We start from the raw sequence: 14434 nt of genomic DNA on the forward strand, positions 1-14434 counted from the left end.
ATATCTAATTAATTAAGCAAACTACTGATTCTAAATGACTCACACTGGTTTACAATGCAAGTAATCCATAAAACCTAGAATTTAAAATTATAAACCCATAAAATAATAATTACAATAATAACATTAAAACAATATAATAATACAAAGTAGGATAGTCTTTGGCACAAACTAAACCAGACATTCAAAAATGTGCAAGACTCTATTATTTGAGCACCCTTATATGATTATGGGTGCAAATTGGGCCTCTGGAGGTGTCAAGCAGGCAAATTCAGGAAACAAGAACTACTTGGATTTCTAGAAAGAACTTTATTATTAGTATGATAAAGCAATAGAATCTTGAACTGTCAAAGCAGTTCTTCAGTTCAACGTATATCTAGCATAATTAAGCCAGAATCACTTAAAGTTGTTTTTACATTTTTCCCTCTCCCCTGGACTCCGGAATCTTTTCTGTAACAACCCTGCTTCCTTTGGTAATGATCTTGCTCCCTCTTCAGTATTCCCAGTGTCTTTCATCAAAGCAGGAGAAGCTGCTCCAAGGAGTGAGGGCCACTGTGGAAAAGCTCTGCCTTTGAGTCACCTATCTCAGTGTTTCTCAACCTCAGCCACTTGAAGATGCCTGGACTTCAACTCAGCAAAGCATGGCTGGCTGGGGAATTCTGGGGATTGAAATCCGGCATCTTCAAATGGCCAAGATTAAGAAACACCAACCTTTTTTCATATCCTACATACTGTATATGGAACATCAAGCATCCCAACAGGATGCACCTGAAAGACACTGTCCTCTAATCAACTGCAACATTATTTTTATGCTTTTATTAACTATCCTGGGTTAAGACCAAAAGAATGTAGACTTCCTAGTGCATTGATGAACTGAAGACTTCCCATTATGCCATACTAGTTCTCCACAGAGGCTTCTTGTCTTCTACTATTAAATGTTACCTGCTCAAAGAGAAATCAATATTATTTCCTCAAGGGAACAATAGCTGTGTTTATATTTAAACATTCTCACAGTTTACTCTACATGAGCCTCCAAACGGAACCAGAAACAGACTGCAAAAGGGAACCAAAGCTAACAGGCAGCCAAAGATAAGAGTGATAGTTAAAATGGACAAAAAACTCTCCAGGAATGAAGACATTTATACTGAAATGTAACAGGAAGGTCAATTATTGGTTTTTTTTTTAAAACTAAAGGCTGTCTGGATAACAAATGAAATGACAAAACATGACTACGCGTTCACTCAAACACAACTGCAAATTTGAACTCTTATTACTTCTGCTCTAATTTTTGCCATCATGTATGGAGGAGGGTGTAAGATAGAATTTACATAAGGCTTGTTTAATTCCATTTATTCCTTCCCCATGCCACCCCACCCCCAAATCCTGCCACTTCAGTGTAACTTCATAGCCTATCTCCTGTTAACATCATATTAATGATGCTTTTTTATGATTCCCAGTGCTTGTCTTTTATGTTATGATTCTTTGTATTATATGTGTTTTATTCATTTTACTGTAAGCTGCCCAGAGCCATGTAAGTCAAATAAATAAAAAAAACCTATGAATCTATTTGGCTGCTTATTCATTTTTATATGGTCTATATGGAGTTATATGGTCTAGAATGTCACAAAGATGCATATTTTCTTTCCCTTTTTTTAAGCTTCTGCCACCATTAACTATGTTCCTGTCATGTATCTTCTACATTATAAATAAGGACTAGTACTTTAGAGGAGGAGGAAGAAGGGAAGGGAGTAAAGAGGAACATTCTTCTATGTATTTTCCAATAATCCACTCTGTTTATTTCTCCTACCTTATATATTTGTCAATTTGCAACAAAAATCCAATAGCCTAAATCATTGATTATTGGCAGCATATCGTTAGAATTTAAGCAATAAAATTTAAAATTATTGAAAAAAGAATTGCAAATGACTTCAGGTGCACTAGAAGAGCCAATAAATGTGTTGTCCTGGGTAGAAATTATCTATCTTCTTTTCACACTTACCTTGGCAGCAACAGATTTTTGTACTGAGCACATCCCATTTCCCCTTTTTATGAACACGCTTGAAACACAGGCATTCAATAAAGAGAACAGAACACTGGGAAAGTATTCAGAATTTTATGTGAAACATCCACATACTGTGAAGTTTGTGCTGAACAGAAATAACACATATTTCCTGATCCAAAGAGAATAGCTCTCGTGGCCAATTCAGTGAATTCCATATATTGTATTGGCAAAACATACTGCATTTCCAAACAGCTTATTTGGCAACAAATACTGAAAAATCAACAATCTCCTTGGATTTAAATTAATTTGAATATTTATTGAATATTGTTTATCTTTTTGGCACCATAATGTGTGTAAGTTGCTGAAAGGAAAATTAAACCTACATATCTCACTTGATGTGCTTGAGGGAAACAGGCATTCAAGAGAACATGCTTGCATTGTGCAGAGTCACTATTTCCATTTCCACTAGATTCATGCAACCTAAATTCTTACATAAATTCCCAGTATGAACAGTTATTTGAGTCTTACTGTACTATTTCCTTCCTCTCATTTTAATGTTAAGGTAATTTCTGCATCTCTTTTATTTAGACATTATATGTAGCTAATTTAGATTTCTACACTGTTATCCAATAAAGTAAGTATCTCTTAAGCCAAGATGCTTTCACAGTTAACCTATATTTAAGTACAATTGCATAGGTTCATTATACATGACATACCCTGGCTGTCTGCCTAACACTTTTATTAAGTAAGTTGACTGAAGAAAAACTGCCTATTGTAGGCTGCAATATTGTTACAGTAAAGAGGAGAAGTTCCATAGTAAGTATTATATATCAAAGTGCTCAAAACACTGGTGACTTAGCTGAAGCTGATACATATCTCTTCCTCACTGCAAAAAGTTCTACAATTTCTTTTCTTTCCACTGCCAAATGCCATATGGCAAGTGTTCATCTATAAATTATAGGCTGTCTTTCTTACAAATAGCAAGGCAGGTACTGTTTTTTTTAAATAAAAACATTTGTACAGAGTACAAATATATATAGAAGTAACATATCAACATTTTACATATATATTAATAACCAGAAACATTATTTTCAAAGGAAAATTATCTATACCTTTACTTCTACCTATATGGTATGAAGTTGTATGTCCACATAAGCACAGGTACGGAGAAGTGTCCATCAGAGAGAAGGCAAGAGAAAAGAACAGAAGGAAAGACATAATAAAAAAATAAAAAAAATTAGATCACACTGCACATCACTTGAACATAAACCATTGAACACAGCACAAAGGAAACAATACTCAAAAGCACACATATTAAAACAAAAAAATAGAATCACAAACCACACACAGTGCAGATTAAAATATAATCTTTAACTCTTTAACTCCAATTTTATATGGAGAAAGGCCAAGATCTTATTATAGAGGCATGTTAAAAATCCAGCAAAACACATCAAAATGACCATAAAGAAAACAAGGTTAAGACAAAGAAAAAAAGAAGAGGTTTCCGTGGAAATATATTTTCCACCTACCTACAATGGTGTAGGATGAATAGCTTGCGTAGTTGTACTGGATGTATAAAGGCACACTGAATTTTATATAATATTCCACTTATATAATATGCATTTAAAATAAACTATTTACACAAAGACATTAGCATGTTACACTCTCTATATAATTTTGATGAATTTAGGAAAAGAATTAGCTGAAAAGATAAATATAGTTGATCAACAGAGTGAGATTAAGAAAGAGAAATGAAAGAAATGTCAGAGGTTCTTAGCCTAATGACTAAATAGAAGGAACATGAAAGAAAACAGCCATATTCAGAGGTAGTCTAAGGAGCCAAGATTGCCTTTAAATTAAATGAACTGCAGCTTATCAACTAAAAAAAACCAAGTTAGTTTGGCTTATGCATAACACTGTTATTTTTGCTTAGCAAAATAGTATATCTACCCATTTCAGTTTAACACGAAAACCACACTACTATGCTTATTTAACAAACCTAGATTTAAAAAGTGCTGACTTAATGCAGCATGTATGCAATATGTCCTAGTGGCCAGCACCATTCATCAATATTCCAAACTACCTAAATAAAAGTGTACACTTTTTCATTATTAAAATGACTGACTAACAGAATACTCTGCAAATGTATCTCATAGCAAAGGATGCAAGAACCAGACATTTGTGTCAACTTACTGTGATATAAGCACTGATTTCATCCTACCTTTATTCTTTCCAGACTATTTTTAAAAAGTGACAACAACAGTGTAAAGGAGGTTATCAGCTCCCAAACTGTGCCATCTATCAAAACATGGATAACCTGCCATATGACATACGTATTTCTATTTGTTTTAATGCAGCTAAAGTGGAAAACTTGTATTCCATTCTGAATTTTATACAGTATACACTTATACATCTTAATGTTGTGATCCCAGCATAACCGCCTTGCCTGGCCTGCTGCTTGATAAATTAAGATACAAGCCAATTATTATTATGGTTGGGCGCACAGTCAGCCAGATGTTTATAGACTGGGTTTGGCATATATACCCAAATAAATACCGAGTGCTTCCCAAGGACATGGGATAAGCAGATGTTGTTGTTTGCTGGTGTTAAAGGTACCATTGCAGGATGTAAACTATTCCAAGTAAAGCTGCCTTTTGCAATTGACTGATGGTGATTTTGTCAATGCTGATGATGTTCAAATGGTGCTCCAGTTGTTCTGAGATTGCAACCTAGGAGCCTATCGCTATTAGCACTATCTTTGCTTTATTTTGCCGCAATCATTCTACTTCTATTTGCAGGTTTGGGTATTTTGCATTATTATTATGCCACCTAACTTCCAGCAACATGTTTATCTAAATATTTCATAATATCATGTGGAATACTCAAACAGCTGTATCATTTCTTTATGATCAGCTAACACCAATGTACCTGTTCTGTGACTTTCAAATAATGCATCACATTAGGCAACAACTTAAATTCAATAAGTATGATGCCTGTTTTAGAGTTAGCTCTTTCTGCAGACCAAGTCTGCACACCAAAGTATATGTATAAAACTATAAAACCTAATGCTGGAAAGTGACAGAATGACTACAAATATTGCCTCCCAGGTCCTTGATCGATGCCATTAAATTTGTCATCACAATCTTACATATCACTAATTTTGAAGTCCAGTGAATAACAAGTCACTGTACTAGAGTTGAAAACATGAAGGTAACGCTTCCATATAAGAGAAGGAAAATTTTGCATTTCTCCTCCAATGTTGCTTTTATATGTATATATTCATTTACTCCAATACATTGGACTTCGGGTTATGAAAATTATTTTCTGTAGAGTCTGGCAGTCTGGCAAATGAGTGATACAAATGCAAAAGTTTGGAGAAGATCCTGATTGTTTTCCAAAAGGGTTGCTTAATCAAGCTTTAATTAGTTGCTGAAGAAGGCAGGAAAGAAAAGACTTACCTTGCTCGCTCATCATCAGATGTGAAAGGCCTTTGAGAAACAGAAAGAAAGTAAATAAGACAGAATAAAGCAGAAAGAAAACACAGGAAGACATATATACCTTTATATAGTTCAATAATTTGGGGAATATCACATACTTCATCAATGAATGCATGGTTGTTATATTCCTTGCATGCATGCACATGTACACACACATGCGCATGCCCAGAGCTTCCTCTATTACAGGAGAAAGTCTGGGCTGCAGAGAAAAAACAGGAATATAGGTAGTCCTCAACATACGACCACAACTGAGCACAAAATTTCTGTTGTTAAACGAGACATCTGTTAAGTGAGTTTTGCCCAAGTTTACCTTTCTTGCCACAGTTGTTAAGTGAATCACCACAGTTAAGTTAGTGACACAGTTGTTAAATGAATCTGCCTTCCCCTTTGACTTTGCTTGTCAAAAGACTGCAAATGGTGATCACACGACCCTGGGACACAGCAATGGTCCTTGGTATGAGTCAGTTGCCAAGCAGCTGAATTTTGATCACATGATCATGGGGATGCTACAAAGGTTGTAGGTGTGAAAAACGGCCATAAGTCCCTTTTTTCAATGCGATTGTAACTTTGAATGGTCACCAAATGCATTGTTGTAAGTCGAGGACACCTATACACATTCCATCAGTGACAGTGAGACTGATTTTAAGAAAAGATATACACTCATAATTAGTTGTTTGTGTTAAGTAGAAGCCCTGGAAGGAAAAGTAAGACAACTTATAATGGTTTTGAAGACAATCATCTTCATTGTATTGTAAATATTATAAAGGTGTCATGCCAAAATTTTAGTGCATGCTCTTCATTAAAAGCTTAACATCCACCATCAATCTCAAAACACCACTGCAGTTCTAAAACCAATTTTAATTCATTTTGATAGCATGTCAGGATATCAAATTAATCCATCAGATTTCACAACAAATACTAGCCTTTAGATTAGTAATTTAAACAGCAATGCAAATCCTGTTGAATAAATGCTTTCAAATATACGGAAGTACATTTTGAAATCATTAACACAGCGACATGATTTCTATGTTCATGGGAGCAGTTTCTGAAGCAGCCTGGGAAAACCATAGCTGTGTGAAAGAGTTGAGAAATGTTTTCTATGGATCTCTGGGTGTTCCAAAGCATCTCTTTCAAAGGATTTCCACAGCCCTAGTAATGTAGTCATCTTTTCTTATTTCTTTACTTCTAGAAACCTAAATCCAAATTATTCAAATAAATATTCATCCAAAAGAACTCTTGAATTGATGGCATGTATACCTATGCACACATATGTATAATTCTTAATTCTTGCAATTAAGAATTTTGTGTGTGTGTCGTTTTGTGTGTGTGTGTGTGTGTGTGTGTGTGTGTTGGAAAATGGAGGAAGGAAGGTAGATAGGTTTTTTTAAGCTTCTCTGATAAATTCAGCTAACTCATTATATTTTACAGATGACTCCTACAGTATTCAGATCACTAACTGTAGTGATGTACTTTTCATGTCTGCAGTCTACTGGTCAAAAAGCAAAACAGACATGTTAATAATAAATAATTTAAGAATAATTTCAGGTTTTGTTCACTCAGTTTTCTGTTGTTATTATTAACACACTTTGAGATTTAGGCAATTGTTTTCCAGCAAGAAAAGAGAATTTCATAGTGCTGATAATAAAACACAGGAAATCCCATTTCATTTACTGCATATTTTCTCCTTTAGATTTGTCTATGTGATTACAGAACAAATGCTTTTAGAACAAGTGCTGCTGTTTACCTAGTTTGTGTTTACCTAGTTTGAATTTATTTTTTTGCAGCTTGCTGTTTAATTTAGATAAAAGAGTGGGCAATGCTGGAAAAAAATTACTGGAGTTTAAAAGAAATTATTTGAAGTTTAAGTTGAATATTTAACTATGATATGACAAGGCTAACTTTAATATAGACTTAATAACAATAACAACAACAACAATAATAACAAAGTTGGAAGGGACCTTGGAAGTCTACTCCAACCCCCTGCTCAGGCAAGAAACCCTATACGATTTCAGACAAATGGTTGTCCAATTTCTTCTTAAAGACTTCCAGTGTTGGAGCATTCACAGCTTCTGGAGGCAGGTTGTTCCACTGATTAATTGTTCTAACTGTCAGGAAATTTCTCCTTAGTTCTAGGTTGCTTCTCTCCTTGATTAGTTTCCATCCATTGCTTCTTGTCTTGCCTTTCAGGTGCTTTGGAGAATAGCTTGACTCCCTCTTCTTTGTGGCAAACCCTGGAGATATTGGAACACTGCTATCATGTCCCCACTCATCCTTCCCTTCATTAAACTAGATATACCCAATTCCAGCGACCGTTCCTTGTATGTTTTATCCTAATCATCTTTGTTGCTCTTCAAAAATCATTTTGTTAGACATGTCATATTGAGAACATAGAACAGATATAAACTCAGGTTGTGTCTGAAAATACTGTGTGGCATTCATCACAAGAAGCATGGTATAGAAGAGAAATTATAACTAAATACAAATAGTTAACTTATGATGACATATTAGAATTCTCTCAGGGAGAATCCAAAATTAAATCAAGAGAAGATTTGATATTAGAAGGTTATAATGTGTCAATGGTTTTCTTGTGTACAATTATAGAAAGACTTGAAATAGATAGAAGAACTTTTGTTTTTGAACACTGTAAGACTGAATTGAAAGATTAGGTACAAAGGATGAACATCTGTAAGGCCACACTTGGAATACTGCATCCAGTTTTGGTCACCACAATGTAAAAAATATGTTGAGACTCTACAAAGAAGAGCAACAAAGATGGTTGGGGGACTGGAGGCTAAAACATATAAGGAACAGTTCCTGGAATTGGGTATGTCTAGTTTAATGAAGAGAAGGACGAGGCGGGACATGATAGCAGTGTACCAATATCTCAGGGGCTGCCACAAAGAAGAGGGAGTCAAGCTATTCTCCAAAGCGCCCAAAGGCAGAACAAGAAGCAATGGATAGAAACTAATCAAGGAGACAAGCAACCTAGAACTAAGGAGAAATTTCCTGACAGTTAGAACAATTAACTAGTGGAACAACCTGCCTCCTGAAGCGGTAAATGCTCCAACACTGGAAGTTTTTAAGAAGAGACTGACAGCCATTTGTCTGAAATGGTATAGGGATTCCTGTCTGAGCAGGGGGTTGGACTAGATGACCTCCAATGTACCTTCCAACTTTATTATTATTATTATAACATGTTATGGCTAATATATATATACATTTACTAAAATTTGAAATAAAGCATTAGGAAAAGAATGTATGATAAACTGGGCTAAAAATTTTGGTTATAACATACAAATAGAACAATGGGATAATAGGAAGATGAAAAGGTTGATATTTATATTGTATAATAATTTTGAAGAGATTTTTTTTGTATTTCCCATCAGACAAACTGTCTAAAATGTATACAGGTACTTCAAATCTATGCTGAATGTGAATAAGAGGTGACTTTTATCATGCCTGGTAGACATGTAAAAAAAGCTAAAAACTGGATCTAGATATATACATTAATCCATGTGATTTTAAATACACAATGAAGCCATAGGAACTTTTGGGACTGAAAAAAATTAGAAAAAGAAGTCCTGAAACTGTTTTTATATAACATGACTGCAGTTATACGCACAACAGTGGAAAAATTTGACATTATCCACAATGGAAGAATGTTGAAAATGATGGACCTTGCAGAGATGACTAAATTAATAACCTTGATTAAAAAAAAGACATTAATTAAGTTTAATACCAATAGCAAACCCCTTTTGGACTTTTAGCTCAAAAAATAAAATAAAATAATGATAAATGAGTTTGGAGAACAGAAAAAATAGCATGATAAAAAAAATGAAAATTATTTTGTACCCATAGAATAAAAGTTTAATTGAAATTTGTATCTATAATTTCTGTAAAAGAAAATTGGAAATCATTTCTTTACATTTCTTTCTTTTCCACACTTTTGGTTTTCCTCTTTCTTTTTTCTTTCATCTTAAATATTAGTTTATGTTAGTTTTTATCTTTCTTGTTTAAAAATCTAATAAAGTTATTATTAAAAAAGCCAGATGTAATCACGATAGACCTCAAAGCACTGCTTTCAGGAATTAAAGCTATCTCTTTTTAAATATAAATATGCAGTTCCACTTTCCATATTAAAGAAAAGAATTACATATTGCTAATTGCGCAAAGTGCTTAAGGCCAACCTTTGGATCTATATGAACTCAGGCTCTTAGAAGGATTTTTAAAAGTAGCTTCAGAGGACAATTATATGAAAGAATGATGTGCTGAAACACTGGCCATGTTCTTTAAGGACTTATAGGGGGCATTTCTGTGGATTGGGTGCTCAAAATAGAAACCTTGGAACTATCATCTTTTTTTTATCAATGTTAATTATGGCCAGGCTCTTAGCACTTACAGAGCAGGAAATTAAAGCCACTAAACATAAAGGAGTAGAAGTGCATTAAAAAGCCAGTTTAAAATGACAAGTGATTGAGGCCGAGAAGGACGATAGAGTCTTTTTGTTCTTCTTAATTATAGCTTGTTTTGTTGTACTCAGCCCATGCTATGTTGGGTGGACGACTTTTTTATGTCAGCTAGAACAAAGAGACTGTGTCAGCATGATGGAAGACGTATGGTTCTATTTAGTTTCACAGACTACTGTTTTTACCTATGAATGACAGCAGGGAAGAATTATGAAACATAATTAAAGCACAGTGGAAAAAAATGGGTCTTCTTCAGTACTACTGTGCTGCTGGTTTCTGTTCAGTGGTGGAACTGGGTCCAGTCGGTGATGGAAGGGAGAAGAGTTAAAGAAAACCTACTTGAATTACCTGACAGGTGAACCTACGTAGATTAAAAGTTTCAAAACAACTTTACAGAATTTCCTTCCAGATAAATTTAATTTAATTTAATTTTATTGAATTTATATACCGCCCTTTCCCGAAGGACTCAGGGCGGTTTACAGGGTATAATTTTTAAAACATTAATACAAAAATTAAGACCAATTTAAAAAAGATTAAACTAAGTCCCTGCAACATGTAAAACCCCAGTTAAAACCCCAATTAAAACTCAGCCTGAGCTGAGGAAACACATGACCAGGGCATTTTTGGTCATAGAACGCTCAGAACGGAGTTCCGGCACCTTTTTTGGATGGAACCTTGTAGGATAGGCAAGGTGGGTTGTATGACATGTGTGAGTTCCGGCACCTTTTTCTTTTACAAAAAAAGCACTGCACATGACAGAGAAAATGCTCTAGAAGAATTTGGGTTTCTTTACCTCTGTACATACTGTACCAGAACATAGCCTCTAGAATTTATGGTGTTCACTTGGTAAAACAGTGTGTTAGAAAACCAACTTATCTAAATCATTAGTATTATTATTGTTAGATTTTTATCCTGTCTTTATTATTTTTATAAATAACTTCAGGTTGTTGTTTCCCCACAACAACAACCCTATGAGGTGGTTGAGCTGAGTGACTGGCCCATACTAATACATGGTAGCTAAAGGTATGTGATCCTGAATAGGGGCCAGCCAGCCTGGAACCACTTCCAATCAGTTACAGGTAACAATTGTGCTATTCTGGTTTTTTTCCCATACCTAATTGAGACTTTTTAAGTAAATCTCTGTCAGAGGGAATATAGTATCATGTAGATTAATATAAAGCTATCTTTTTTATATCTAATGTCCTCCCAACAGAATAGCTTTCTTAACTTTGGGAAAGCTGTTCAAAGTAATTTCAACTATTTTTTTTCATGAGCAAGTTTAAAAATGGGTGCACCTACTGTTGCATTACCCTTACCTACTTTTTAAATGTAATTTTGATTAAGAATTTTGATTGCAATTGTAGAAATCAATGCATATACAAGCACAATATATTTATTTCCAAAGTAGATTGTAAAGGTATGTGCTTTGGATTTTAGGTTGTTACATTATATAACAACCTTTGCTATTGAATTGCAGTATTTATATTACATATATAATTTAATGTGAAAGTTAAATATTAGCATTTTTACACTGTTGGCATAAAAGAGAGGAGGCATAAATATTAAATGAAGTTAAATAACATGTCTCTAAATCAGGTCAGATAACACACTCAATGTGACACTAGTTATACAAATCCCATGGATTTTATTCTTGGTTTAAGATCTAAGACAATTTGAAAGAGACTTTGAGAAACAAAATAGTGATTATTAAAAGTGAAAACAGATTTATGGTGATAAGAAAACCAACACAGCAAGTAGCCGTACATGCAGCGCTGGTTCTAGAGAAAAATATTTCAAATATGTTTAACTATATTAGATGGGGGTTTCATGTTAGCTGCCCTTTACTTTAGAACAATAAATGTTCTACAGTTTACATTTGTACTGCAATTCTGCTCTTTTGGCTGCAGGCTGATCAAAGCTGATAGCAGGCATTGGAAAGGGGGGGAAAGCAGATTATATATGCAAAAAATATGAATATAAGTTCTGATATCAATATGATTAAGAACTAACTGGCTGGTTTTGTTTAGAAATGAGCATCCTAGAACAGTACTTTTCAATTTCAATTTTAAATTTAATTTTAAATTTTAAATTTAAAGATGTGTAGAATCAGCTCCCAGAATCCCCATGCTGGCAGGAGAATTCTGGGAGTTGAAATCCACTCATCTTAAAGTTGCCAAGTTTGAAAAACCTCATCCTAGAATATACAATGTTTATAGGCAGCTCCACCAAGAATAATTCATGTGAGGCTTTCATTCATCCCAGAAATGTTAATGAAGGAATCCCCCAAATCCTCACTTGAAATAATATTCAACAAATGTACATTAGCTTTTCACAAATGGTATCCTTCACCATGAGAAGGTGATAATTTGAAAGGTAATTTGTATCTGGTAGTCAGATCTCCTGTGGCTGGCCCCTCAGAATTGCCAAATAGAATCATGGCAAATTGCAGTGTTTTTCATAGCAATTTTCAGCCATTCCATAAATAAATGAATGAATGAATGAATGAATGAATGAATGAATGAATGAATGAATGAATGAATAAATAAATAAATAAATAAATAAAAAAAAAAAAAATTTGAAACTCCCTGCCCAGAAATGGGGCTAATCATATCCAAGTTTTGCTTCCCTCTCCTAATTTTTCTTCAAACTTTCAAAAAGCTGTGGTATCTTATGTCTCTTTTTTATTAAATGACCCACTTTCAGGTCTAATCACCTTTAGCTAGTTGCCAAATCATTTCTTCACAAATCTTAAGATTCCCCTAAAGGATATCTCATTGTAGTGGAAATTGGAATACAAACCATTTTCATAGTAGAATCTGATGAGCAATTTGTGGCACCTTTTCATGATAGAGTTATTGAGAACCACATTGAAGCAGTTTAATCTATGATCTTTGGCTCTGTATTTTTTGGATTCATTTACCAGGAACCAACATTCAAATTTCATCAGCAAAAATAGTTTAGAGAGGAAGCAAAAAAATAACACCAATACATATATTCCTCATAATAACAATATAAAAACAAAAAAATAGGTATTAAAGGTCTAATTTCATTCAGGGTGCTAGATTTTAAAAATAACCAGCCACAATTTATTTCAAATTTTTATGCCAACTTTTAAAAATGGGTACCTTCCATGTCAGCTGAAAATTCAGTGGATTGTAAACTGAACACATCTGGAGGATAAAAACTCTGATTTAAATAAATAAAGATGCCACAAATCGTGAAAAAGACAACTAGAGATCTGGCCATGACAGCAAAATTTAAGCATATTATAAAGATGCACTAAGCCCTAATACTAATAATATTGAATTGTATCATTATCTAAAGCGTACTTGAGTATCCAAAATGAATTAAATAAGATTGTTAAAAGAAGAGGGATATCAGCCCTCTTGTGGGCTCCTGGTAACAGAAATATCAGTCCAAAAAATTAAAATGACTGGCATGAAAATGAGGAATTCACTCCAATTAAGTTTCATTTCACACAATTTTGGCAGTCCTGGATTACAGAAACCCTGGGGATACCCATTTGGCTACAACCAATGCTAGACCTTTCATGAGGAGCTTGTATTACTGAACAATAGTTTTGGCCTGTCTACTTGATTAGTTAATCAATGAAGCTAATTTATTTGGTTATTAGATTCTATATACATCTGGCTATCAAAAACTCTATCTGTGTCTTGCAGCTGGATTCTACTGTCAGATCGTTGTTACTGCACTGATAGAAACAATGCTAGTTTTGGATCAAATTATAATTTTTGCATATGAAATTTACCAATGAAGCTAAATATGCTTACGTGAAAATACAAGTTCTTTAGCATCATAAAGACTATCAAATGTATTATGTGTTCATGGAATAAAGTTCACTTCATCAGGTGCACCATGCATCAATACTGTATAGAGACAGTGATAAAACAGATGACATAAGTGATAGAATTTCTTGTAGAGTTATGCCATGCTGCATTGTGTCACTAGCTCCTATTTCCTTATTTCCTGTTCATAAAGGATGCAAGTATAAGAAGGAAAATCAAATTGCCTAAGCATATAAGAAAGAGGAATATAAATATAATTTCTTGACTTGATTAAACAAAATGACTACAGAGGTGTTTGCCTGAATTTGAAAGGCCCTTAAGTTCCCAAAGACAGAGAGAAGGAACATGCAGAAATAAAAATAAAATTGAACAATGGAAATGATTGAGTCAATAACAGTGATTGAGTTCACAAAAAACTATTCAATTAAAAGTTAACCTAAAAGCCTCAAGGGGTGAACAATTTTTTTAAAAAAAGGATACAGCATCTCTCTTGGATGGAAAGTCCAAGGTTTAGGCATTTTTAAGACAGAAAGAGAAAGGGTGTAATTTATTTCTCCAATTGATATTATACAGACAAGGACCTCCTTTGGATTCTTAATTCAAGGACAAGATAATATAATAAATAGATTGTTGTAAGTATGAAAAAAGGTAGTATGGATATTAGAT

General features: G+C 34.0%; 1 protein-coding gene across 1 annotated transcript in view; it reads right to left on the bottom strand.

Moving 5' to 3' along the window:
- Window positions 1–14434, bottom strand: part of NRXN3 (neurexin 3) — a gene marked incomplete at its 5' end in the record, with an annotated part of 1312545 nt that overhangs the window by 1263843 nt on the left and 34268 nt on the right. Inside the window, one exon of the mRNA XM_081316144.1 lies at window positions 5458–5487. Coding sequence (XP_081172270.1) covers window positions 5458–5487 — 30 coding nt within the window. The remainder of the gene's footprint in view (window positions 1–5457; window positions 5488–14434) is intronic.

This window comes from Vipera berus (genome assembly GCF_964194415.1).
Source record: "Vipera berus genome assembly, chromosome: 1".
NCBI lineage: Eukaryota > Metazoa > Chordata > Lepidosauria > Squamata > Viperidae > Vipera > Vipera berus.